Source organism: Drosophila teissieri, chromosome 3L (genome assembly GCF_016746235.2).
Source record: "Drosophila teissieri strain GT53w chromosome 3L, Prin_Dtei_1.1, whole genome shotgun sequence".
Taxonomy (NCBI): Eukaryota; Metazoa; Arthropoda; class Insecta; order Diptera; family Drosophilidae; genus Drosophila; species Drosophila teissieri.
The window spans coordinates 7,339,295-7,364,016 of NC_053031.1; the positions used below are offsets into that span (position 1 = coordinate 7,339,295).

The 24,722-nt window shown below is 42.5% G+C and overlaps 1 protein-coding gene across 1 annotated transcript; it reads right to left on the bottom strand.

Moving 5' to 3' along the window:
* On the bottom strand, window positions 1–24,068 carry LOC122616785 (probable serine/threonine-protein kinase nek3). Its single transcript, XM_043792345.1, has 6 exons — window positions 23,990–24,068; window positions 23,431–23,874; window positions 4,141–4,224; window positions 3,846–4,050; window positions 1,606–2,744; window positions 1–1,484 (listed from the first exon to the last, which is right to left on the bottom strand). The coding sequence occupies exons 2-6, from the start codon at window positions 23,548–23,550 to the stop codon at window positions 234–236; spliced, it is 2,799 nt and encodes a 932-aa protein (XP_043648280.1). The 5' UTR covers window positions 23,551–23,874; window positions 23,990–24,068; the 3' UTR covers window positions 1–233.
* Between the last annotated feature and the right edge of the window lie 654 nt (window positions 24,069–24,722).

Below are 24,722 nucleotides of genomic sequence, written 5' to 3' on the forward strand. Positions count from 1 at the left end.
TTAGATTGTAGATTGTGGTTTAAGTATTACATTTATCGTACATATGTATAGTATTTCATTGCTATTAGCACGTTCTGTGTGTTTTGCATCTGCGAACCCCTCACCCAACTTAAGCATGGCTATATCGTATCTATATAGACCGTGGAGTACACGAACTTAAAGTAGCAAATCTAGGCTAGAATACAATTTGGTTTGCTCATTGGATGTGTGGCGCATTCATCGACCCCGTTTGCTTATAAATTCGTTTCAGTTCTGTGGGGCGTCAGGATGTTGGATGACTGGCTGGTGGTGGTCTTGGTGGTTTTGGCGGCCACAGCTCCACCGGGCGTGGCCATCCTCACCCGCTCGCCCACGCCAGGACCCAAAATCCTGCGCTGCAGCATGCGAGCAGCTGCTCCAGATCCTTGTAGCACCGCACCGGGACTGGCACCAGCTGCTCCGCCATTCATGGACCACTCGTTTTGCTTCAGCAGGAACTGCTTCACATTGTACTCCATCTGGGCAATGTCCACGTTCTGGGTGGTCGTGTGCAGCTCCGCTTGCACGGATCGCGTTTTGTCCGTGTCATTGGGATAGTACTTGTAGTTGAGTATATCACACGTGGGCTGTTCGGGGCAGATGAGTGCCTCGGAACCGGAGGATGTGGACTCACCGGGCGGACTCGAGTCGGCTGGGGCACCGGCAACCGTGGTATATGCCACTGGAAGTCCCGATCTTGTGGTTCTCCGGTAGTACGTGGTGCACAACTCCGTTTTCTTGGGCGGCACAACGGTGGTCGTTGGATTTTCCGGCAAGGAATTGCTGGTGATATCGGTCTTGGGCGAGAGGGAATCCTCCGTAGACTTTTCCGGATAACCGTTGGTCAGTTGTTGCGGTGTGGTCTTGTAGCCGGAATCCATCGAGAGTTTCTCTATGGATATGGAGTCCATGCGGTCGAGCGTGGAGTACGAGGATTGTCTTTCGGTTCCGGAGTTGGAGTCACTGGTGGGCGGAGCCTGCTGCAGGTTCCTCTGCTCCAGCTGCTGCGTATTATGCTGAACCCATTCCGCCACTCTGCTGAGCTGCTGGCGCCTGAGAAGGACACTTTCCTGGTAGTCGATGGCATCGCTAATGGAACTGGAGTTAGCCGAGTGCTTGGGTGAGTTCACACCGGGATTGGTGGTCTGTTCTCCGGGCTTGCTCTCCACTTGCTCCAGCTCTGCAGTTTCCACCTGGGGTTCGAGCACCGGCTGCAGGGCGACATTCTCGTGTGGAGCTGCAGGTCCTTGCCAGGCTTCCACCACCGACTGGGCGTTGCTCTCCTTGCTGGTGATGATGTCCTTGCCGTCGTTGAGCTCCTCGTCCAGCAGCTTCTCTCGCCGCTTGTAGATCACTGGGGTGTAGGTCTCGATGGACTCCAGGTTGTCCAGCAGGATGTTGCTCTGGCCATTCTGCTGAATTCGCATGGCGCACAGACGAGGACCTCGGTTCTTGGGATTCTCCGCCTGAGGGAAGGAAAACGAAACATTAGTAACTAAATATGATGGGAATATTCCAAAATCGAGAGTCATATGAATTTCCACTTCTTTCGAAGTGCTTTTAAAATTCTTATAACTTGCAGTATACCTTGATCGTTTTGATGAGATTCCTGTTGAAAGTCTCGAACATTTTGGCGCCCTCGCAACTGCTGGTTTTGTTGCTCCACAGGCTCTGGACGCTTCCGGAGTTGGTGGACTTCAACTGCGTGCCCGATGGTGGGACAGCAGACGCAGTGCTTCCTGGAGGAGCCGATGGAGCAACTGGCTTAGTAGGCTGTGGCTCGCACACATCTTCCAGCTTGGCAGGAACCACCGATTGCTGAGGAGCAGCTTGCTCCGCTTCCAGCAGACTGGGTTGCGAGACACCCGACAGCAGCGGCTTACTGGACTCATCCTCCAGATCGCCATGGACTACTCCCACGGCACCTGCTTCATATTTGCTTAGGAGTTGCAGGGCAGTTCCACCGCCGTCCAGAAACCGCCTCTGATACCCATTCCGCAGCTGGCCAAGATTGCTCGTCTCCAGCAGATACTTCTCCGCTGCATAGGCACCCAGATGTGTGGTGGGATACATCATCGTGGAGGTGGTCAGCTTTCCATTGCCAAACTCCGCATTCTGTCCCGCAATCGCAGTTCTTTCGCAGAGTCGATGATGTCCCAGTATGGGATTCACCATCAGGTCATCCTTCTTGGCCGGTATAAACAGCTTGTCCATGTCGTTCAGATCCGAAACGGAACTCTTGGTCTCTGATATTACGGAGTCACTGGACTTGACCATCTTCATCAGATATGGACTGTTGGTGCGCGACGGGGAGTTAAGATTGCTGTGGCATCTCAGGCAAAGTTGGGTTGTCAGTGGTTCATTCAATCCGGATCCCTGGAGCTGCAACTGATGGGGCGTTTGGGTGGCCACCGAATAGGAACGGGACACATCCGCCAGGACCTGCAGATCCTGTTTGCTGCACTGACACGTGTCGCAGTGTTTCACCTCATTCGCCTTCAGCTCGTCCTCCAAAAACTTTGCCATTATTGTGGGCGATATCATGTCGGGATTGCTGGCTTGATTATTATTGCTAATGTTCGTATTAGTTTGATTGTTGCAATTGTTATTGCTGTTGTTATTAACATTGTTGTTGTTGAGAGCGTCCTTGTTGTTGCTTGTGTTGTTATTCGTGGGTTGACTCGACTGCTGTTGGGGATTTGTGGTCGTGTTCCCATTGGCGGCATCTAAATACAAGAATTTGGAAGTTAGTAAGTCTCCTTTGCTACTTGAAAGTATTTTAAATACGAGTATGTTGAGCTATTTCAATAAACTATTTGGGGATACAAAAAATTTTAAATTGACTTAAATTATAAGTTTAAATGCGTACATTTCTTAGTAAAACCAACAATAATTGACTTTGTATTGCATATAATTCTAACAATAAACATAATGCTACCAATTGGAAAATATATTTCCTTTTAAAAATATTTAATACTAGTAAAATAGGGTAAAAAACAATGTAACTAGTTTAATTTTGTGGATGTACTCAAAGTGCCAGCAACAAAAGCATTTTTTGGCAAAAATGTTTCTCATCAAATATGCATGTATTAAACCTAACAAAAAAGGCCAAATTGATCAACAAAAAGTTTTTAGCCACTTTCCTGCCTTTGCAGCATTCTGGTCTAAAAATATGCTTACAGCACAAACATGTAAATATTTTCAAGACCGAAAAGAAAAACTGCAACCCTGAGTTATGTGGCAGTAGTTTGAAATTGCAATTATGGAAACAAAAACTGCACACAATCAAGCGAAAAAATTGCAATAATAAATACAAATTAAATTGAAATGCTGGCAATTAATGCAAATGAACAATAACCGAGTACGAACGAATGCCAATGCAGTGCACAATGATGTGGAATGTATGCAATTACGGGGCAGAAATCAAATTGTAAACTTTTTACAGTCTCTCATAAAATGCCAATCAAACCAATAAAATCGAAGCGTTCGGTTATGCTTGCAAAAATTAAAAATATTATGGAATTTATTGTAAAACTATTTTAAGGAAAAGAATGCGAGCGAAACAATTTTTAATAAATTCTTAAAATAAAAATGTTTGCGGTGAAATGCATATAATAAAATATGTAATGTCTGAAAGTATTCTTTAAATGCAAATAAATGTTAAATGAAGTCAAGGAAGAAAATCATATTGTTAACTTAACGCAGTCGTCGTGATTGAATCCGGTGCCTAGAAAACGCAAATCAATAAATCAAATAAAAAATTCGACGAAAATTCGAAATCATGCGGAAATGGGAAAAAATCATAGGGCTCAACATGGTCTACTAACACCTACCGATTCCCCTCATCGAATAGACCATGGCCGTGGGCGGGAAGGGGCAGGCGGAGGGGGGCGGCGAATCGGAGGCCGGAAGCACTTTATAGGAAGCTGTGGTGGCCACGCCCACTCCGCTATTGCTGCACTCGGAATCGGAATGGGAGTTCGTCTCCAGTCTCATGTACGCCGACACCTTCGATTGAATATCAATTGGTAGCTGTGCATAGAGAAAGCATCATTTAGCTGGATTTCACCCACAGGCGGTATATGATATTCTATACTCTGATATTCCACTTTGGATACTCACCGATGACACTTTTTGGGACACGAAACTATCCGGCTTGCACTGCAGCAATTGTATGGCCAGGCTAATGTCGGCCTTGTAGCGTTCCTGGGCAGGAAGAGAGGAGAGGGGAGAGCAGAAAGGACACAGATAAGAAGGCGTCACGGAAGTGGCATAAACGAGCAGCACTGCACTGCGAGAAAACTAATATACGGTAGCAAATGAAAGGTATGCAATAGATAAATACATAACCCTGTTTCCCTTACTTAGAAATTCCTTTCCTTATAATTCCTATCAAAATGCCTACCAAAAATTCCTACTTAAATGTTAATTAAACATAAGTTTCTATCAAGCATAGAAAATATATGCAGTTAACAAATATATACTCTTCGAGATATACAAAATAGTTCTCAGTGTGTTTGTGCTTGTGTTTGTGCGGTCGGTCGGTTGCTTGTGTGTGTTTGCATGGGTTAGTTTGGGAGTGTAGCTTCTTGGTTCTTTTGACACTTTTCGTATGCAAATGTCAAATATGTTTGCTTTTCGTTTTGTTTCACTCGACTCCTGCCACTGCAAAAGTTCACTTGCCGCCGTCTCCTGCCCCAAAAACCCTTTTACACATTGTTAAGCAAACTTTTTTCAATGGGTACTTTTCCGATTTGTGGGTGTAATGGGTTAGAAGGGATTTCTGGCAGCCTTGCAATGTTATTATTATAATTTGTAGCCATAATAAGTTGTGTGATTTAAAGTTGTCAATGAGAAAGGTACCAACGAATTAAGGAAAATACTTTTAAAAGCTCATTTTGACCACAGGTGAAATTGCATAGCTCTGGGAATTAAGATCGTAAAGTCTGAGTAATTATATTGAGTTAAAAGTAAGTGAAATAAAGCTTTGAATTTCTGTGCCCTTGAAAACCTTTTAACTTTACGTTGCAATGCCGATTTCCAGGATACTTTGGTAACCGATATCCTTAACCCTCTAAGGACAACCATCTCCGTTCGCGTCGCTGTTGCTTTTGTGCATTTTGGTGTCAGCGGCAGAGCCTCAAAAAGTTCGCTCCTCTTTTGCCTTCTTGTGCCTTTTTTCCCCCTTTATTTTTGTAGCACAGCGCACACACATCGCAAACAGGAGCAACTTTCAGATGCCTTTTTAAATTTTCACAAATGCGATGCACTCGAACTTGTTAAACAAGCAACAACAGCAAGCAAAGAAAAACAGGGGGGTGAAAAGCTACAACTGCATTGGTGACCCAAATGCAACAACACCACAACAGTAACAACAATGGTGGCAACAACGGCTGCGGGGAAAATGAAAAATGCGGCTGGCAGTAACGGCATTTTGCACCGCGTTTACCAACACTTTCACGCCCCACCGCCCCCAACCATTTTTCCAGCTCTGTTTCGGTTCGTTTTCTTACGCTGCATTTTCACACTACTTGGGGCTAAAAAAAGTCCTGGAAAAACCACACGTCGAAAAAAGGCATATCGTGGCATAATCACTTGGAAACAAGGGAAAAAGAGCTAGAAAATATTTATAAATTATAAATATATTAAATTGTAACATGGCTAGCTTAGTTTTAAGCTAGTACTTTAAATTTTAACAGATGTATATATCTATGGAAACTATCATAAGCCATTTTTTGCGTGTAGAGAGAGAACAAGGAAAAGCGGCGGGGAAAAATAGGAAAATACGAGTGAGCCTCGCAAGGAACTGCGAAATGACGCCGCTTGCATTTTACGTTCATTTTCTCTTATTTTCCTCTTGCACGTCTTCCTGGCATTTTTATTATTTTGTGTGCACTCCGGGCACTGTGCTGCTAGCAATTTTATAAATAGAAAAATGCATAAAAATTGCATGAAATAGGAATGGAATAAATTCCAACTGGGAACCGTAGGCGATGGCGTTTGGGGCACTGGTTAGGGCATTGGGGGCGTGGCCAAGTGGCAAGTGGCTCGACTTGGAAGTGGCAGCTAAATAAGCGGATGCATTGATTGAACTCGAAAATGTTGATTGTCAGTTGGAGCAAAGCGTGAAAGTAATTTCTCTAAGCGGGGCATTATGGTGCTGGGAAATGGAATTCCACTTTCAATTCGCATTGATGGATTACAGGAGCAGCTTACTCGCATTTTCTTGTATTTGATCGCCCGTTGCCATTATGATTTTCAGATTACTTTCTGTTATATCTTTTGGTGTGGTATTGTTGGGAGTCAAAGAGGTTTTGATCGCCTTTGCAATGACTGAAAACCAATTGAAAAGTGGCAGTAAGTAGGCTACGTATTTGGAAATATTACATACTTTCGGACATTTTGAGGATTTCGGAAAACTGAAATGTTTCAAGCTTCAAGCCAAGGATTTTATATATTTGTACTGTACTTTTACGGTTGAAATTGTCTTACTTTATGGCACTTTGGGCCTTAACGCCCCCAGATCGTATTACTTTGATCCCCAACAGTTTCGCCAACTTGATTGACCTATTTTTTCCTGCCGATGCGCGTCTCTTCAATCCATTTTAGTGGCGCAGCTGGAGCCGTAAATAAACCCGGCCCGGAAACGCCTCCCCTTTCATTCCATCAACTGCCATTGGCAGCCCTTCAAAATCCATTTGGCCAACTGGCCTCAGCACGTTCGCTGCACGGCGAATGCAAAATAAATTTCCAACTTTACACCCTTTAATGAAGTGCTTGCAGCAGTGAGCTCTGAGCTCTGGGCCTCGTATTCCAAGGACTGGCAGGACCGGACCTTAAATTTAAAACGTGCCACGGACTGGCCATCGATTCGAATTCCAATTGCTTTTAATTAAAAGCAAAGCGCCCTGCTCCACATGCTACATATATTTAGCATTGCGTGATTGCAGCAGCGAGTGCATGCCAGGGAACTAATAAAGATAATTGAATCATTAGCGTGTGTAAGCTAATTGTATGCATTTAATTAGCAGCCCATAAAAACGACCCTTTTCTCAAACGAACTTCATCTAAGCTTCATGTTGATGCTGGCACTGGACGCAAATCAAACATCATCAATGCGGGATTAATTGCGAGCGGTGTTACGGCGAGTTACGTGCAGGTAAAGATAAATATCAATAAAGGATATGCTCTCAAAAAGGATTTTGTAGTTTGCAGAGTAGAATCTAAATCATCAATCGGTACTTTTGCTTTAATCGAGTTGTTTCAGAATTAATTGTAGGATATATCCTGTTAAGAAGTAATTGTTGGATATAACCTATTCTTAATTAATTTGTGGATTTATCCCAACATTCTATGCCAACGCAGTACATTCTTGTTATCCCTTTTGCGTGTAGTAACCGCTGAGATAAAATTAATTTGCCCATCAGATTTCCCAACTACATATATTGAATGCGACACAAAATTCGTTGCATACTTTGCGGCTGCAGGCCGCGGAAAAGCCCGCAATAAAAGAGGAAATGCATTGGGATGGAAAACTGAGAGTGGAATGGTGGTGCGCAGTAAAAGGAAAACCGGAGCAGATTCGTAGGCCGCACGTCTGATTGCCTTTTGAGCCTGTGCTGTTTGTGCGGTTTTCCTTCCCTTTTTTTAGGTTCCCTTTTCCGCTGGCTTAGAGTTCGTCACGGCTTCTCTGCAATTTCACGCTTGTTTGCTGACCAACAGCTGACCGCAAGTCAAAACCACAGCTCCTGGAAATAGGGAAAAACGGGTTGGGGCAAGGCGAGTAGGGGGAAACGTGAAAATTCCGACAAGGTGACATGCATGTGTGTTTGCCATTTGCGGTGGCTTCTGATTCGCCAATAAAACGTGCTGACAGGCGACATGGTCGCAAGTTTATGAATAGCATGCGAAATTGTCACATAGCCGCGAGGTGCCAGCTTCATAATGAATAATAAATTCTTTATGACCGGGAAAAACAATCAAATTGGGCCAGCGGTAACTACACTTTCCACCTGAAACTGCGAGTTTTCGGGACTGGGCAATTGGTAAAATCAAATAATGGACTGCATGCGAGTAAAGTCATTGCAATTGGACGGTCATAAACTATTTAAGTGTTTATAGCCCGTTTAAAGTTGACATAAAATTCCACTTAAGCACCTGGCGGTCGCATTTTTATAGCTGAAGAGTTAATAGGATATAAAATTTAGATGATTGGAATTTGCACACATATGTTTTTTAAGACATTGCACTTTGGTCTCCCAATAAATTCCGTACAAAACTGAACATAACGCTTTAATTAATGCAACATGTGCTCCAGAACATGGAAACAAAATTAGCCAAGCTGGCCATACAAGTTTTGGCCATTTAAATTACACACACATACATCGCTCCAGCATCTTCATTAACAACTATTCAGTTCCGATTAGGCCCGCATAAACGTTTAACGCCCCACCCCCACTGGTTTTGGGTGGAAAATGGCCGCCGGAAAAGCAAGTTGGAGCACTGTTTGTGTCATTTGGTCCACGAGAGATTTCCGCCCCAGAGACACACACACAAATATGCCCACATGCATACATACATGTTAGCCTAGCCCATAACTAACGATGCATGTGCACAAATATTATGGTTAATTATGTGGCACAGTTTTCCCACTGCCACGCAGCTCTGTACTACTGCCTCACACGCCCACTAAACACGGTAATTTTCCAACTCTAATTAACAATTTTTTGCATCGCATTTCCACGCTTCTATTGCACGTTTTTGCGAATGCGGTTTTCAGCCGTCTTTAAGTTCGACCAACCGCAAAATCAAAACCACAAATGCAAATGCCAACTAAATTATGAGAAAATTAATATCCACAGATGACAGCAGCAACAACAACAACAGCAACAACAAGAACAAGAGCAGGAGAATTGCATAGTAAATTAAGTTACTGCCAAGGGGGTTTTGGCTCAGGGGTGGCTGAATCTAATTAGTTGCTCAAAAGCCTTGCCAACGCTGCGAAGAAGAAGGGTTCATCATGGGCGCGGGTACAGTGGTTCATGAGGGGGGTGAAGGGGTAAAGTGGGGGGAGCGGATGGAGTGGGTGGAGTGCAGCACCACCCACTGCGGGTTGACTGCACCACCGAGTGGGCGGATGGACCAGCTGGCAGATAGACGGAGACAGGCATTTGAGTTAAGTGAATCTGCATGTCATTCATGTCAGGACATTTAGTGCAGCAAGATGCGTCGAGATGATGGCACTGCACTGCGAGAAAGTGCTGTGATTAAAATACTCAATTAAGCAAAAAATAAATTAGTAGAATTGTCCATAATCAAGAGGTAACATTACTTCCAAGCAGTACAAATATTTACGTCTCACTTGAAAAGCTTAATCAAATTTCTTACACTTTTTTCCGAGCTGCTTATGAATCTGCCCAATTAGCTTGAGCCTGGCTGCACTCTGGCATTCGGATTTATGTGATTAATCTGGAGGCTCCTCCTCCTCCGCCCGGAGTTAGGAACACAGCTGCAATCCAAATCCGTATAATCAGGAAAGGGAAAAAAATCGGAGCTACATGTGTTGGCCGGAAATTTGGGTGGTCAGAAGCACCGAGAAAATGCTGAAATGTCAACATTTGCCCATAAATACGCTCGCATTGTACATGGACCCAAAAATTAGCATAAGCGTAAACATTGCCAAGTGGCATTTAGGGAGTACAAGAGGGGAGATAGAGGGATTGTGTACACTCTGCTTTTGGGCCAAGTCAAACATTTTGGCACTGCATTAAATACACAGCATTTGCACAATGCCCAACTGGAGGCACACATGGGCGGAGGTGAAAAACGAAGGGGGCGGGGGCTGGGACTTTGAGCATTGCCAAAAGCAAATAAATTGGCCAAAAGAACCATCAGAACCCACTGATGATTGGACGGTTTACTATGCCCGATGCCATACATACATACATATACTCGTATGTATATGTTTTTGTGGCAAGGGTTTAATGCTCGCTTGTGCGTGGCAAATTTGTAGAATTTACATTTTTATTTCTCGGCCAAAAGAAGTATTATGCAACACATGGCGAGCATTAAAAGGGTTGCAGCTAATGAAGGCTAAAAGGTTGATACGCTGGATACCCTTAAGATGATTGGTATGGCAGTTATCCCATTCATAGGAGGTATAAAAATGGTGAAAGTGTCATTATAGACAAATTTATTATGTTTAAAGCAGCATTACATGCCACCATATATTGATAAACGATTTATTGATCATGCTCAATATGTATTTTCACCTTTTGTAATATGAATTTGATATTGAGCAGATATTTATTTGGAATTTATAGCCACGAAGAAAAGCACTAGAGTAATGACACAAGCTATATGTATTGGAATACAATGAGCGCACCGAGTAAATTCCTTTTATGGGCGAAACTTCCCCGGAATGCAATCAATGCCAACATAAGACATACTCGTATATCAACAGTTAAGCCCGAATCATTTCGATTCGTTCGTGGCGAACTTTTCACATTCACATTCGCATTCACAAAGTTAATGTACCTTTACCACCGCGCATATCAAAATCCGACTGCCTTTTACTGGGTGGAAACTAAAAGCAAAACTAAAGCAAAATCGTTTGAAACTTGTATGGGGCGCATCATTTATTCATCACGCACAGTCTGAATGACAGAAGGACACGGTCGTACATTATTGTTAGCCACCCTCACTATATCCACATTGCGTATACATATCCCTATTCAAACACTCGAACACTCGCAACCATTCGAGTCGGTCAATCATGGAAATGGCCATAAGTGTATATAGTATGTGTAGTGTTTGCATTTGTGTTTTCTGTTTCATGTTGCTTTGATTGGAAAATCCAAAAACCCAAGATCCACTTGGTCTTGGACTAGGAGTCCATAGTTTGCCAGCTTCTTGACTTCGAGCAAATCAACCCCCAAAAAGATGAAGCTAATCTTTTTGTCCTTCCAAATGTTTTTGTTGATTTATTCAAATATATCTGTGTGCAAGGACATCTTGATCACAACTTTGACCACAAAATAGAAAACAGAAACCATTTTAAAGCTTGTCGCCTCAGTACACAAAATGTGAATAGCTTAAATATATAAAATCGAGTTTGGTTAGGACTTATTTAAATTTTCTCTTAAGAGGTCTGGTTAATACCAGAGTGAGAAACCAGAATTTCTGCCTTTTCTTTTTACCCGCCTTTTATTTTCTTTTTGTGGGTTTGCGTTGCGGACATTTTTTCCTTTCCATTTCTTACCAAAAGCAGATGTAATTATTTTTAATGAGCGACTGCAAAATTACACATGAAACACATCAAGGAGGGCGAAAGAAATGCTTATATGGGTCGAAGTGTGTCTGGCAAAAATAAAAATAAAAATGAAAGAAAAATAAAAATGTCCCCTTAATTCAGGCAAGAAAAGGCAAAAATCAGTGTGAAAAATGTGGAAAATCATCGTGAACGAGCAGCAGCGAAAGCCCCAAAGGCCATCAAATCTTTCAATCTAAAATCCAAATATTGTAACATCATCAACCCAGTGACTTCATTAAAAAAATTTGGTATGGAAGGGAGAAACTTATTTCGGTTTTCGGGTCAAGAAAATTGTATATGTGTGTGTGTTGTATGTGTATGTGTAAGCACTAATTTGAGGCTTGTGTTTTAATTAAAAAGGACAATATATTTGCATGACAGGCACAGCGTTGAAATGCCCGGAGACAAACGCAACTGACAGCTGGCCCATAAAGCAGCAGCAGCAGCAGCAGCCAAGGACATCAGGATATCATGACGGCAGGACACTCGCCAGGATTCCAGCATTCACCACACACAAGAAAATCAGTTAAGGTGCACGGAGTGTGAGAATAATGGCAACGACTATATTATGACCAAGGCGAAAGTTGGGAACACGAAAGGAATTGCTTAATTTATATGAATCTCTTGATTAGCAGTCGCTTAGAAAAGCTATAACTGCTGGCAGCATAACTAATGAGCATTTCTTTGCAATAAATTATAGCCTACTCCCACCCATTCTAAAGTCTAATTTATATAAGCCCCTTATTAAATCCTGAATTTGCGCAAATCAATATGCTCCTCAATAATTCAGCTACCCATTGGCCATGCGGGAATCACGTCAAAATTAAATTGACGGATCGATAAAAACCAGATTTTCCATAAAATGCGTTTCAGCCAGAAAACAAAAATACACAATATAATAATAAAAAATCAAAGGGAACGGCAGACACAAAAAATAATAATATAAAAGGCCGTCGACGTTGCGTTAGCGAAACATTCGAAACGCTGAAAAGAACAAGCGAGCGAGCGAGTTCGTGGAAAATGGGTGGAAAATCCGGGAAAAACATATCACGATGAATCATCATGCAGCCAGTTGGCGCCAAATGCCAAAAACAATGCAACCGCGCCGCGAAAGCAACACAACAAATTATGATTTACAAGAGGAGAGAAGGGCAATCCGAAAAAAAGGATAGCAGAAGTAGAATGGAAGGAATCACTGTAATTACAAAGGCCGGGGGAAAACTCGGGATTAAGTATACGCATTGTTACATTCATACGTGCACGTGTTGCAGGGTTTGCAAACGAAATTGTAAGCCTTACACGCTAAAAAATAAGAATGCTAACTTCAAATAAAAAAGTCATTCTCTATTTTGGCATAGTGAAGTATGTATAGCTGAAAACCTAGATTTGGTGAAAAAATAAAGAAAATTAATGTTGAATAAATTAGTTTTCATCAAAGCAAGTGGTCTGAACAGAAATGGGAAAAAGTGGTAGTGGAAAACTCCCCGTGAAAATGCTGGGCATGGAAAACAATAAAGAAAACTCGGCGGCAAAGCAGGCGTATCCGCAGATGGAAGATGGAAGATGGAAACAGAGTGTTGCGCTAAGCAGTTGCAATTAGTGTGGAGTGTTTGGTTACGGTGAGATGGCTGAAAAGGATTCGAGGCGTGCGTGAATAACTTAGCCAAATTGATGAATGTGAGTGTGAGTGAGTGAGTGTGAGAGAGTGAGTGGGTGAGTCGGCGAGCAACCATAAATCAAACGGAAAGGTACGAAACCCAGATCGTACTAATGAATAGTAAGGGTCCTGAGCGAAAAGTTAGCGCAGCAGCAACAGTTTGATGAATGTGCGAAATGGTGAAGTTATCTCATCGCATTTAATAGACCTCTATGTTCTCAAAGAAGCTTACGTACTATAACAAGTAACTTAAAAATTCAAAAACGTTAGAATCAAGTAAATAAACAAATCCTTTAGAATAATTTTCTTCATATAAGCCTTTATTGATTTATGGCAAATATGGCAGACCAAGGCAGCTTAGCTATGCGAAAATTCATAACTCTTTTTGGCTGACTGCCTCAATTGCTGCCGGTCGTCTGCTCTATTTATTTAATATTTATTTCAAATTTATTTATTTAGCAGGCCGGCACACTTGAAAAAAGGCCAAAAATGAAATAGTACACACACTCGTGCTGGGAAAATTCTATGCCAAAACGAGGACCACACAGAAAAAAGGCCAAATTCGGGGGCTTGGAACTTTGAAGCCCCAAAAAGGGGGGTGAAATATTATATATTTGTAGATATATATATATAGGGGGCCACTTTGTTGCTAAAAGGCCAACCAAAGGTGTTTCAAATGTGTTGCCAAAGTGCTTAAAGTGCCAGGCAAACTATTTGCTCACAATTTTCTTGTTTTTCCGGGGTTTTCCACGTTTTCCATTTTGCGGGAAAAAGATCGAACAAAGTTTTCACCCTGGTAAGCAGCAGAGCAAAGTGATAATGTGCACAAAGTAAAAGTAGAAGCAACCGAACAACCAACAAATACCAAACGTACAACAACAGCGAGTTGTAAAGCTTTTACACTAAACAACAAAGTTAAGCTGGATATTTGTTCCCTACCTTGTGCAGTTGCACAAGTTTTATGACTTGAACGGAAGCCCAGAAATACGGGCAAAATCGGAAAAAATGCGAACAACTGTTTTACAACACGCACGTGCAACGTGGCGTATGCGCAATGTTCGTCTCTCAATGGCTGTAAATGCATAAAGGATAAGTGGGACTGCGAAATAAAACCGAATAACATTATTTTAAAAACAAATCCGCTTACATTGAATCGAACAAATGCAGAAATGCAAAGAAGATTGTGGATTAAGTTTGAAATAAAAGAAACCAGCCAAAAACAAAGAATGAAAACGTAGAGAATTTTAATAAATTCCAATTACTTAAGGAAGAGCAAAAATTCCTTGGTATAAAGTGCAAGGCTTTGAAGAGATTGTCGCTGCATAAAAAAATTAAATATCTTAAGATACTTTCCTAAGAATTGTCCTTCAGTAAGCTTAATACATTTCTTAGTAACGTGACTGTAAAATAAATATAATTTCTTGGAAATTTCTCTTTAAAAGGGTTTAAGCCATTCCTGAACTGCACAAATAATTCTTGAAGTGCACAGGTACTGGCACTTTAGCCCGCTTGGACATTCTACAGAGGCCATCAAGATTGATTTATGTAAATGATTGCCACACTTTGCGCCAGATAATAAATAACCCCACGAAGCCAAAGGAAACTAATCAGAAACTAAAAGACAACAAAAGTGATAAAAACGGAGAGGAGTTGCCTGCAGAAGGAATAAAAACCCAAGGGAAACTTCCACCGTAATGCAGCACTTGGCTTTTGCCTTCTGACTGACTAACTGACTGACTGACTGACTGACTGACGGGCAGACGTTGCGAATTTTTTGCATGCCACTTAAGCCTTCTCTTGGCGTAGAACAAAAGGGAAGGAGGCAGAAAGAGACGGCTACAGTGGAGCACGGCTACGGCGGCAGACACAATGATATATTGCTGATTTGCGTGCCGCAGCCAGAGAAGTTTCCTTTCACAGTTCGCTAAGGGCAATTCGATATGCATACATCAAGTGCAGGGACACAAGACTACCACTTCTTGGATCCAAACCCCCAGCCCAACCCACCGGGTCAGGACCCCCATTCCACAGTAGTTACATGGCAAATAGTACGCATTTGGATTCGGATTTGACAAATGGTCGGGGCTGGGGCCATGCTAATGGGAAAACTCCAATCCGCCTAAAGATCTATTGTGCTTTCGGAGGAGATCTGCTAAGTTGGGCTTCAAGTTTTCAAAAGATGTTCGCACTGAAGTTTGCGACAATTACAAGCATATAATAAAAGTGACTTTTGGCCATAACATGGGAATAAAGTTTTGAAAGAAAGTGTATGAATAAATCTTTAAGAACTACAAAGCACTTTGGCCACATTACACAAATTGCGACTGTAATTGAATTATTTTCTTTAGCTACAAAGCGCGGTTCAATTATTCCTAAAAAATTGCTGAAAGTAACACATTTTCTCTGCAGTTTATTGTCAATTTCTTGTCTCCGCCATGGACTAATTTTGTCATCCAATTTGAAGGACAATCAGCGAAAGAGCTAAATAAACGCCAGAGAAGGCGAACAACAGTTGACACTTGGCTTTAATCGCCGCACTCCAGGAAGCGAGCAAATTAAAAAGCTGCCAACTAATGGTCCGCACCGAAAACTCATTTGTGCACATGGCCACACTGGCGCTGGCATTAATGGCTGAGCACAGGGCGCCGGGGAGGGAAAAGTTTGGAATGAAAATTGCATAACTCCAAGCCGGTCATAACCCCCCCTCCTCCCCCCTCCCACTCAGGAACTCAGACACATGTGGAAAATTGGGTGGCAGAGTGGGCGGACATGAAAGTTGCATGTAATTCCAGGAACTACGCTGCACATGCACTGATATACGAGTATATGTACACATATGCATTTGTATTTGCAGCTTTTGATTTGGCCATTTTTCATTTTTCATTTTGGCATTTTGTTTGCCTAACAGATTTTACATCCAACAATTTGGGCGCCTTGCATTGTGCAGATTTGCAGATTTCATTGTAAAGCGACGCCACTTGGCGTTGTGTGTGTGCCGTTGTTATAGAAATAATAAAAATATATGCCAGGCTTTTTGGCAGGGCTAGGGCCTTTGATATAGTTTCAACAAGTCTTAAAGTTTGAGAGAGAATTGCAATCTGTGCACAGGTGGGGTTAAAAGTAGTACAAAATGTAACTGCCAACTTCACAGCTCCTTTAAGAAATTACTTTGCTGGAACTCTTCCAATACTTGCTGTCTCTGAACTCTTTGGCCAAAGTAGCAGGTCCAATTTCCCTAAACTGCTTTATAGAAGCGCACTTGTTCAATTATGGTTGATAGCCTTTCTAATTGGCCCGTATCAGATGCTGCTACCGATTTCCCCAGCTCTCGATAAGCGTTCGTCAACATCTTGAGCTCTGGAATTGGCCACATTTATGTAAAGTATACTTGAGCATTTTCCCTCTACCTGCCACATTAATTTATCTATGCAGCCACTTGAGCATTTTCTGCTTTTGGCATGCAAATCCAACCACCGTTCAAAATCAACCCACTTCAGCTTAAATTGCTCTCAAAACTAAAGCTCCTGCACATGGAGACACACACACACACATGTGAGGTGGGACACAATCCGATGTGTAGAACTAAATATAGCACCCCCTTAGGCGCTAGAGGGTTAAAATGTGAATTCCGGCCACTAAAAATAAATGAGAGACCAAAGTTGGGGCGAAGTAAGTAAAGCGGCTATCATGATTGATTCACCGAATTAAGGCTAATTGCATAAAAAATATGAGTTGCACATGTAGTCGGCACTAGGGTTGAACCTCAATTAAGGCTAAAACAGCTATGAAATTGGACTGGAAAAAACTAGTTGTTACTTACGCAAAATTGTAATATTATACTTTACTCAAGATTGTTTTTTCTCTTTAAGAATTTTCTGTGTAATTTCCTTGCAGCTGTAATATTTAACACCTCATAACTAGTTATCCACCATACTGTCCTGATTTCGGCAGCATTTTTGCCAGTGTACTTAAGTATATATAGATGGCGCCACAACCATGGACATGGACATGGCTTCGGACACGGACACTCAACCCCGGGCACGTAAAAAGGAACTCGGAACTTGGCGCCAACGTTTTGCGTTTGGCGCAGACATTAAAATGCTTAAAATATCGATTTGTTGCAAAGGCTCGAAATAAAAGGCCGCCATTTGGGCCAAAAACGCGGCGCACGAGCAACAGTCTGCCACTTAAATGGCCAAGGAGACTGGGTGGCAAGGGCAGAAATAGGGAAAATGGTGTGGGAAAGAGATTTTACGCTTTTCTTGGGCTCGTGTATGTATATTTTATCTTATATTTCAGCAATTATAAACATTTATTTTTGGGGCAAGGAAGTTAAACTCAAGCGTTTGGGTTGGGCACACGTTTATAATTAGAGGTGGAATGGAATACAAAGCTATTTATTGTAGATATAGAAAGGTAGATTGGTAGATTGCAAAATGAAATTTAATTTCCCAATTTCTTTATCCATCAATCCACCTGAGTATCTATTAATCTGCCAGCTGATCTATATATCCTTTCACCTACCAGTTCGCCCAGCTATGTGTGCAATTTATCGAAACCATCCATCTGCATGGGAGTATCAGTCAATTTACCTATCCACCAACACCCACTTACTTTGTGAGTTTTTTGGATAGATGTATAGGTATATATGGCCGGATCCGTTTGCCTGCTTTCTTCGCCCGAATAGACATTTATAGCCCGAAAAGTTTGGTAGAATGTAAACCTGCACATCCTGGCCAGTTGCCTTGGCTATTTAGTGTGTGTCTATGGCTTCCTTTCTCCCTTTCCCACCCCCACTTCCATTTCACCTTTTTTTTGGCCAAACTTCAGCTTTTTGCACCTGTGTTTTGTTGGGTAATTTCTGCCCACCGCTTATACGCTTTTTTTTTAGCATTTAGGTTTTATGTGGCCCAAAACCAAAAGCAAAATGGATTCCTATCATGACTGAAAACTCGGCTCTGATTTTTCCGCACTGTTATTGCTGTAATATGAAACAGTTTTTTTCCCCAACTTCCATTTTTTTTTGGCCGTGTTTTTTCCGTTTTGGAGCGGTTCAACTTTCAGTTTTCGTGTGTTTCCGTGTGTTTTACGGTTTACGATTTTGCTCTACGGTCGTCTACGTGCATTTTGGCCGCATATTTTCCGGTCGTGTTGCCACTGCCACTGTCGTTGTTTTGCTTCATTTCACTTGCACCCGGAACCGTTTCCATTGTTTGTGCGGGGAAATTAAAAAAGACCGAACCGAACACGCAAAACGAACTGGAAAATGTTTGTGGACATGGCCATGGGTATGGGTATGGGTATGGGCATTGGGCATGGCCAGAACTGAATGAAGTGGAAAGGAATTCCGAATTGTTTACTTTTGCCTTCACTCGCAGATAACGTATAGTTATGGGTATTATAGGGGATATGCACGTGGGATTTATAGAGGCGACGATGCCCGTTGATTGAATGCCGGATTTTCGCATATTCTTTATGACGGCGCGGGTTGGGGATCAAGTGTTTCACAGCAAAAAGGGCGGAATATTTCTATGGATTTTGTGAAATTAAAACTGAACGTTTTATGGGAAATAACAATGGTTTGTGTGCCAGCTTGATGAAAATCCAAATGTTTTCGCATAGAAAAATATATGATGTTGCCAACAATTTGTTTGTTAATTTAATTAAAATTCAGTGCACGTCTGGCTAGAATAGCAATATTACAGAGCGTAGAATCTGCGTTTAAATGAATAGCATTTTCAAATTAAATTATTCAAAAGCGCATATCAATTCATAACAGAATATAAGCCATCCAAAATCCTACTTAAATATTTAATAAGCTTCGCTGTTTCGCTCATTTATTTTCTCAAGCATCTGGCTTAATCTTCTGCACAATTTCATTAAACAACTCGATGCCTGCCCTGTCTCATTAGCAACTGGAGCCCACTTACAGCATTTGATAATTTAATCACTACGGAATTTCTATAATTTGATTCGGCTTATTGTCGGTTAAATCACAGACAGATTGGGTTTTTGGGGCCAAAAAGCAATTTCAACAGGGCCCATCAGCCCAGCAACCCAACAAGCCCATCAACCCAAGAAGCCCACTAACCAACTGCCAACTGGCAAGCCAAACGGCAGCCAACTCAACACACTTAGCCACAAAAAGCACCACCCAACCACCCAACCACTACACCACAACACCACTGCACCACACACCCACCTAAGCCGGCTAGCTGGCTGAGTGCTTAGTGGAGATGCCACATTAGGCAAATATGTAAATAACTTTTAAGGAATTAAGCGCACTCGCCCACAAAAGCTGCAAAGGGAAGCTGAGGAGCCGACTGGGAGAGGAGCAGCCTGGAGAGGAGAAAAACGTGTTTGCTAGACAATACACACTTTCTTGGGCCCTGCTTATCAGCCGATAAACAAGGCCTACAATACAATCGCTTATACGCCATGTTGCACCGGTACCGGTCTGTTGAGCAGCAAAGTGGGGCATGCAACAGGGGCAAATCCCCTGCAAAGCGGACAGGTCTGAAGTGCGTGGGGCACTGCCAGAAAATTGGTATCAGCTTTACTTAAGGTTACCTTAATTAATTACGGAGCTTGGGTCACAAGTAATAACGGAACAAAAAGGTTCTGATAAATGGCGCCCAACGTCCTTTTATTCATAACTAAAGTTGTGGTCCCAATTTCTCACTGTGTTTTATGTGAAACCCATTAATTACACACACGTTGGCAAGAGGTCCAGGAACAGGAACAGCGCACAGGAGCCCAGGAGCATGCAGAGTATCCAGAGCAGCCAGACCAGAAGGCAAACCACAAGCGCGTCATTACCAAGCAGGGAAAACCAGCGATGGCAAATGGAATGGGAGGTATGCTATTGTGGAACAGGGACAGGGACAGGGCATTGAGAGCCCAGAACGCAGAGATGTTGGATGGTGCCAGCGGGAATTGGGAATCGGTTCATATAGACCGCCACGTGAAGTCCTGCTGCATTTTATCTGCTCCAGTTGCAACGCAGGCGGCAAGGTGGCAAGGCGGCAAGGTGGCGCATTGGGACACTGCGGAAGCGAAAGGGATGTTGGGACGTTGACAGCCCCTGAGCATATTTACATTTGCTCGGCATTTAATGCAAGTGGGAATTACAAAAGGAGGGCGTGGCTAACGATGGTGTTGTTGTTGTCCTGGGTGTCTGCCTCCTCCTGGCAGGCGATTTAAAATATTCGAACGAAGCCGCAGAATGAGCCAGGGTGGCAGTCATTTAAAAGCAGAAGGGGCTAGGTTTAAAAGCATAAACGGAAGCAGCGCAATATGGAGTACACAGTAATAAATAGGGATAGGCTAGTATGAAGTAAGTCAATGGTGTCGTAAAGCATGCAACATTAAATTCAGAGTGCAACACACTTTAAATCCCCATCATTGCATCGTTTAAATCATTAAATTTAGATTAAATTTCCCTAAAAGCTTGTTGAGCTGCACACAAAACTCAAAGTTTCAAAACAATCTAACTCGTTTATTAATTAAGTAGTTTAGAAAATACAACTTTTTGTTTATCAAACTTCGGTTTATTGAATTAACATAAAACTACTACTAGCTACTACTCAAGTAGCAACGATAACTGACCATGAAATTAATGACCGTGGGAGATTATATCATAACACAATTTGTCTATTTCTTCCTCTGTAATGCCCTGTGTTTCGAGCTCTTCAGCCAGCATTTTCCCGTAAGAGCGGTAAACAATAATAACAGGCAACAACAATGAAGCATGATGGCCCTGGGAGGATTACAGGACACATCCAGGGAAGGCGGCATTGGGGGAGTGGGGGGCTTGCGATGGGGACACCAGGACCATGAGATGAAACTGAAGCATCGGGCGAGTATGCGACTAAGTGTTTTGCAACGGAAATGCCGAGCTATCATGCAAAAAGCCACTGTCAGATTAACGAACCATGGCCAAAACAGATGGGGGGGCGACAAAGGGACGTGCAACGGGCAAGAGGCAAGGGGCAAGGGGCGTGATTGGGGAACCAGGCTACGTAGGTAGCCAGAAGGTAAATGGCATCGGGAGATCCGCAGTCAGGCACGTGACGCAGCGACAGTCCATGACCAAGTGCTGATTTTTTATCAGCCGGAATGCGAAGGAAGTGACAGGAAGAGAACGCTGGGCCAAGTGCTGAACTGAACGAAAACTGGCAAAGAGGTTATTGACATTGTTGTTTCCACGCTCCATACTCCACTCTCCACACTCCTCACTCCAGACTGCACCACCCAAAAGTCCCTATCCACATTTCTGTCTCGTCTGATTCGTTCACTTCAAAAATTCGTAGACTTGCAAGCAAACAGACGGCGAAAAAATGGCAAATGAAAAATGATCTGGAAACGGGGAATTATGGAGGCTAAAGTACCCTAACTTAAACAGAAACTTTATAACTTTCGTCTGAATAAAAAGTATTTAAAATGTGCTTTCAGGGAAGGGGAGGAGAATATTAAGTATACGTAGTGCGGTCTTGCATTTTAAGTTTTCCAGAACATCATTCGTGGTCTTGTTTAAAAGACTTAATACCAAGAATATCCGTAGAAGGCAAGACTTTAAGTACTCACCCCTTAACAATTTGTCATCAAATTCAGCATCCTCGAAACAATAGCTCAATTATTTTTGATCACCAATAAAATGCACTCCCCACCACTTTCGCATCCCCCCCGCCATCGGCACTTGTGTGTGTGTGACAAAACCGCTTGAAAACATCATTGGATCCTTGAAGCGGGTCCAAAAACCGCTTAAAAAGCATTGCATACTTGCAGGCGCCTCCTTGAGAAATACAAAAAAAAAGGGTTTCCAAAGTGGCAGCCAGGACGAAAATAAAACGCTGCACAAAAACAGCAACGGAAAAACAAAGCAAAGTCAAGCGGAACGTAACAGCAACTGCGCAACTTCTGAAGAGGTGGAAATGCTTTTTAAGTATTAATTTGCGCAAACACTCGACGCAGCAACGGAAAAGCGATGGGGCAAACAACAAAGCGGGCAAAAAACAAGTTAATAAAGCAGTTGCAGCTGCAGCACCTCCTCAATTTCAGTTCAGCTTCTACTCTGCTCACTGCAACCCACTTGTTTGTCTGCACTCAGCACAAATGCAATGTGTCATCTAAAAAATTAGGCAACTTCTTCATTAAAATATGGTGAAAAGTTAGGCAAAGAAGATATATACTGATATCTTTTGGATTTCTTGAAATAAAGTTAAGTCAATTAAAAAGAAACTATATCCTATTTCCCTTTTTATTGCTACACAAATAGTGAGCCACACAAGAAAGAACTTGAAAACTAGAACTCGTAAAGTACTCATACTCTCGATGCTTTCAAACTTCAAGACGTACTCTAACTTTCAGACATTTAACTTAACTAGCTATTTTCTCCAAGTGCACCTCTTTGGCCAATGTCGCACTAATTGTGTGCAACACGGTCTATCGCTTTGCGCAAACACCTCACCCAGAACACGTTGGACACCCACAGGACACTTGCTTTAAAAGGTTTCCCGGCCAACCCCTTCGATATGGTTCGTCGTCCTGCTTTGCCATCATTCCATTTTTACTGTTTTGCGTTAATTGAAAACTTTTTTCGCCAGCAGATATTCGTATTTTTCGCAGCATGGCAAAAGCAAAACTGAATTGGAAAACTTTTCTAGTTTTTCCCACGCAACAAACTACAAAACGGGGCGTGGAAAGTTGTCGTAAGTAGAAGTGCAACTCGGAGTTTTCAACGCTTTGCCGCCTTTCATTTGTTTAGACCTTAAGCGAAACACCACCCCACCCCCCTGAAAGCTTTAAGTTCCAGCGGTCTACCTTCCTCGCCGTCAAAAATATGGGGAAAAAAACAGAAATTCACAGCCAGACTTAAGAGTGTTTGTGTTTCCTCTTAGAACTTCGGCGGCCAATTAGTTGGTTGCACTGAAATCCGACGGAGGGGCGGCATTTTTGGGGGCTTCAACTGGTTGTGGCAGCTGTTATATTCGAGACTTGGTCTTGGCCAAATCGGAAAGCCACTCTAAGCTGTTTGGGCTTCCTCATTTTGTTTGAAATCGGAAAATTGTCATGGAATCAAGTGAAGGAAGTGGCTTTAAACAGCTGGGATGCTTTAAAGTGACTTTTATGATGGATACCAACGAGTTCGTATTTTCGATTTTTCATAACATATTTAAGAACTAATTTCTTGATAAGTTGGGAAAGAAACAAACTATGAACTAAAAGCTTTTTAATTCCGAATTTAACGTTAGCTGACAGCAATCATCAAAAATGATGTCAATGCCAACAGGTTCATTGTCTTCTCGCAGAGATAAGAAAACTGTGAGAACACTTCAACCAATTCTTGAATGAATACAACACATTATTGTACGTTGCATACCCTTTTGTCACCTTTTTTCTTCAATCACATTTGAAACTTCATAAGAATAACTTTTATACTTACGATTTCCCTCTGCAGCTTGGCGATGTTGAAGTTTGCCTGGGCGAGTCGCACACTCAAAGTGGCCACATCGCTGGTCAACTGGGCCCTTTCGCCGGCATTGCGATCCACCAGCTTGAGCATCTTGTCCTCCAGACTCTGGTTGACCTTTTGAACCCGCTTGTGCGACTCGTACAGCCGATCGTACTTATCCTGCCACGCTATCACACTATCCTCCAGCTCCACCTGTCGCTCTGTTTCCCTCAAACAGGCCGTTTCCAGGGCATATAGCTGCGTTTGCTTCTCGATCAACGCCTGTTGCAGCTGCTCAATTTCCGCTGCCGCGGGGGCGGTGGCTGTGGCAGGGGGCGTGGCAGTTATAGCCGCCGCAGCTGCTGTCGCCGTAGATATGGCCGATGTTGCAGTTGATGTCTCTGCTGCCTTGGGGTTGCCCGCTGTGGTGGCCGCCTGCAATTGAGTGAGCACGCAAAATGAAATTATGAGCTGCAAATATTTTGTAATTAATTTTGCTTCCGGAGAGCCAAATAAACAAAACAAAAAAGGGGAAAACAACAACGCATACCGGACGCAAAGTGTCACACGGTTTCGACTGCAGAACCCGCACTGAAAAGGCACGGACACTGCGAACTCCGCTCCGTAGAATGCTGCGGACAGCTTCGTTATTTTGCCAGTGGATCTCCTCTCCCGGTGTTTTTTCATTTTCATTTTTGTTTTTTTTTTCATTTCCTTCTTTTGCTTAATTTTAAAACCTCATTTTATAAAGCTTTGAGCGTGCTGTGTCATAAAAATGCTCGTCATGGCGGGGAATTTGTGAGCAGGGGGAACTTAACCCATAACGTGCAGCATCTGCTGCAGATAAGGTATTAATCAGTGGGTTAAGGTAGGGTGAAAAGTTTGATACCCTCTCAAATGTTTACGAAGATATTATAATTATTGTGATTTTAATCAAAAGGAGCGATATTTCAATTCAATTCAATAGTTCATACTTATAGCTCATACTAGATCATAATGGATCATACTTTTGGAAATTTTTCATAAAATTCAAATAATATTTTTAGGAAATACACAATAACCCAGTAAATCCATACTCCACACAATCCACGGGGTAGCGTATAGTATAGTACATGGATCTGAAGCTCTTGACAACTGATAAGCGCAGTGTAAATGTGGATTATACGGCACACAAACAGGGAGTAATTCGAAAATCATTGAGAGTGCAATGAAACAAGAGGGATCATTTGAAGAGAGCCTAAAAAGAGATAATACCTGAGAGCTGTGAACTGATTAAATAGTCC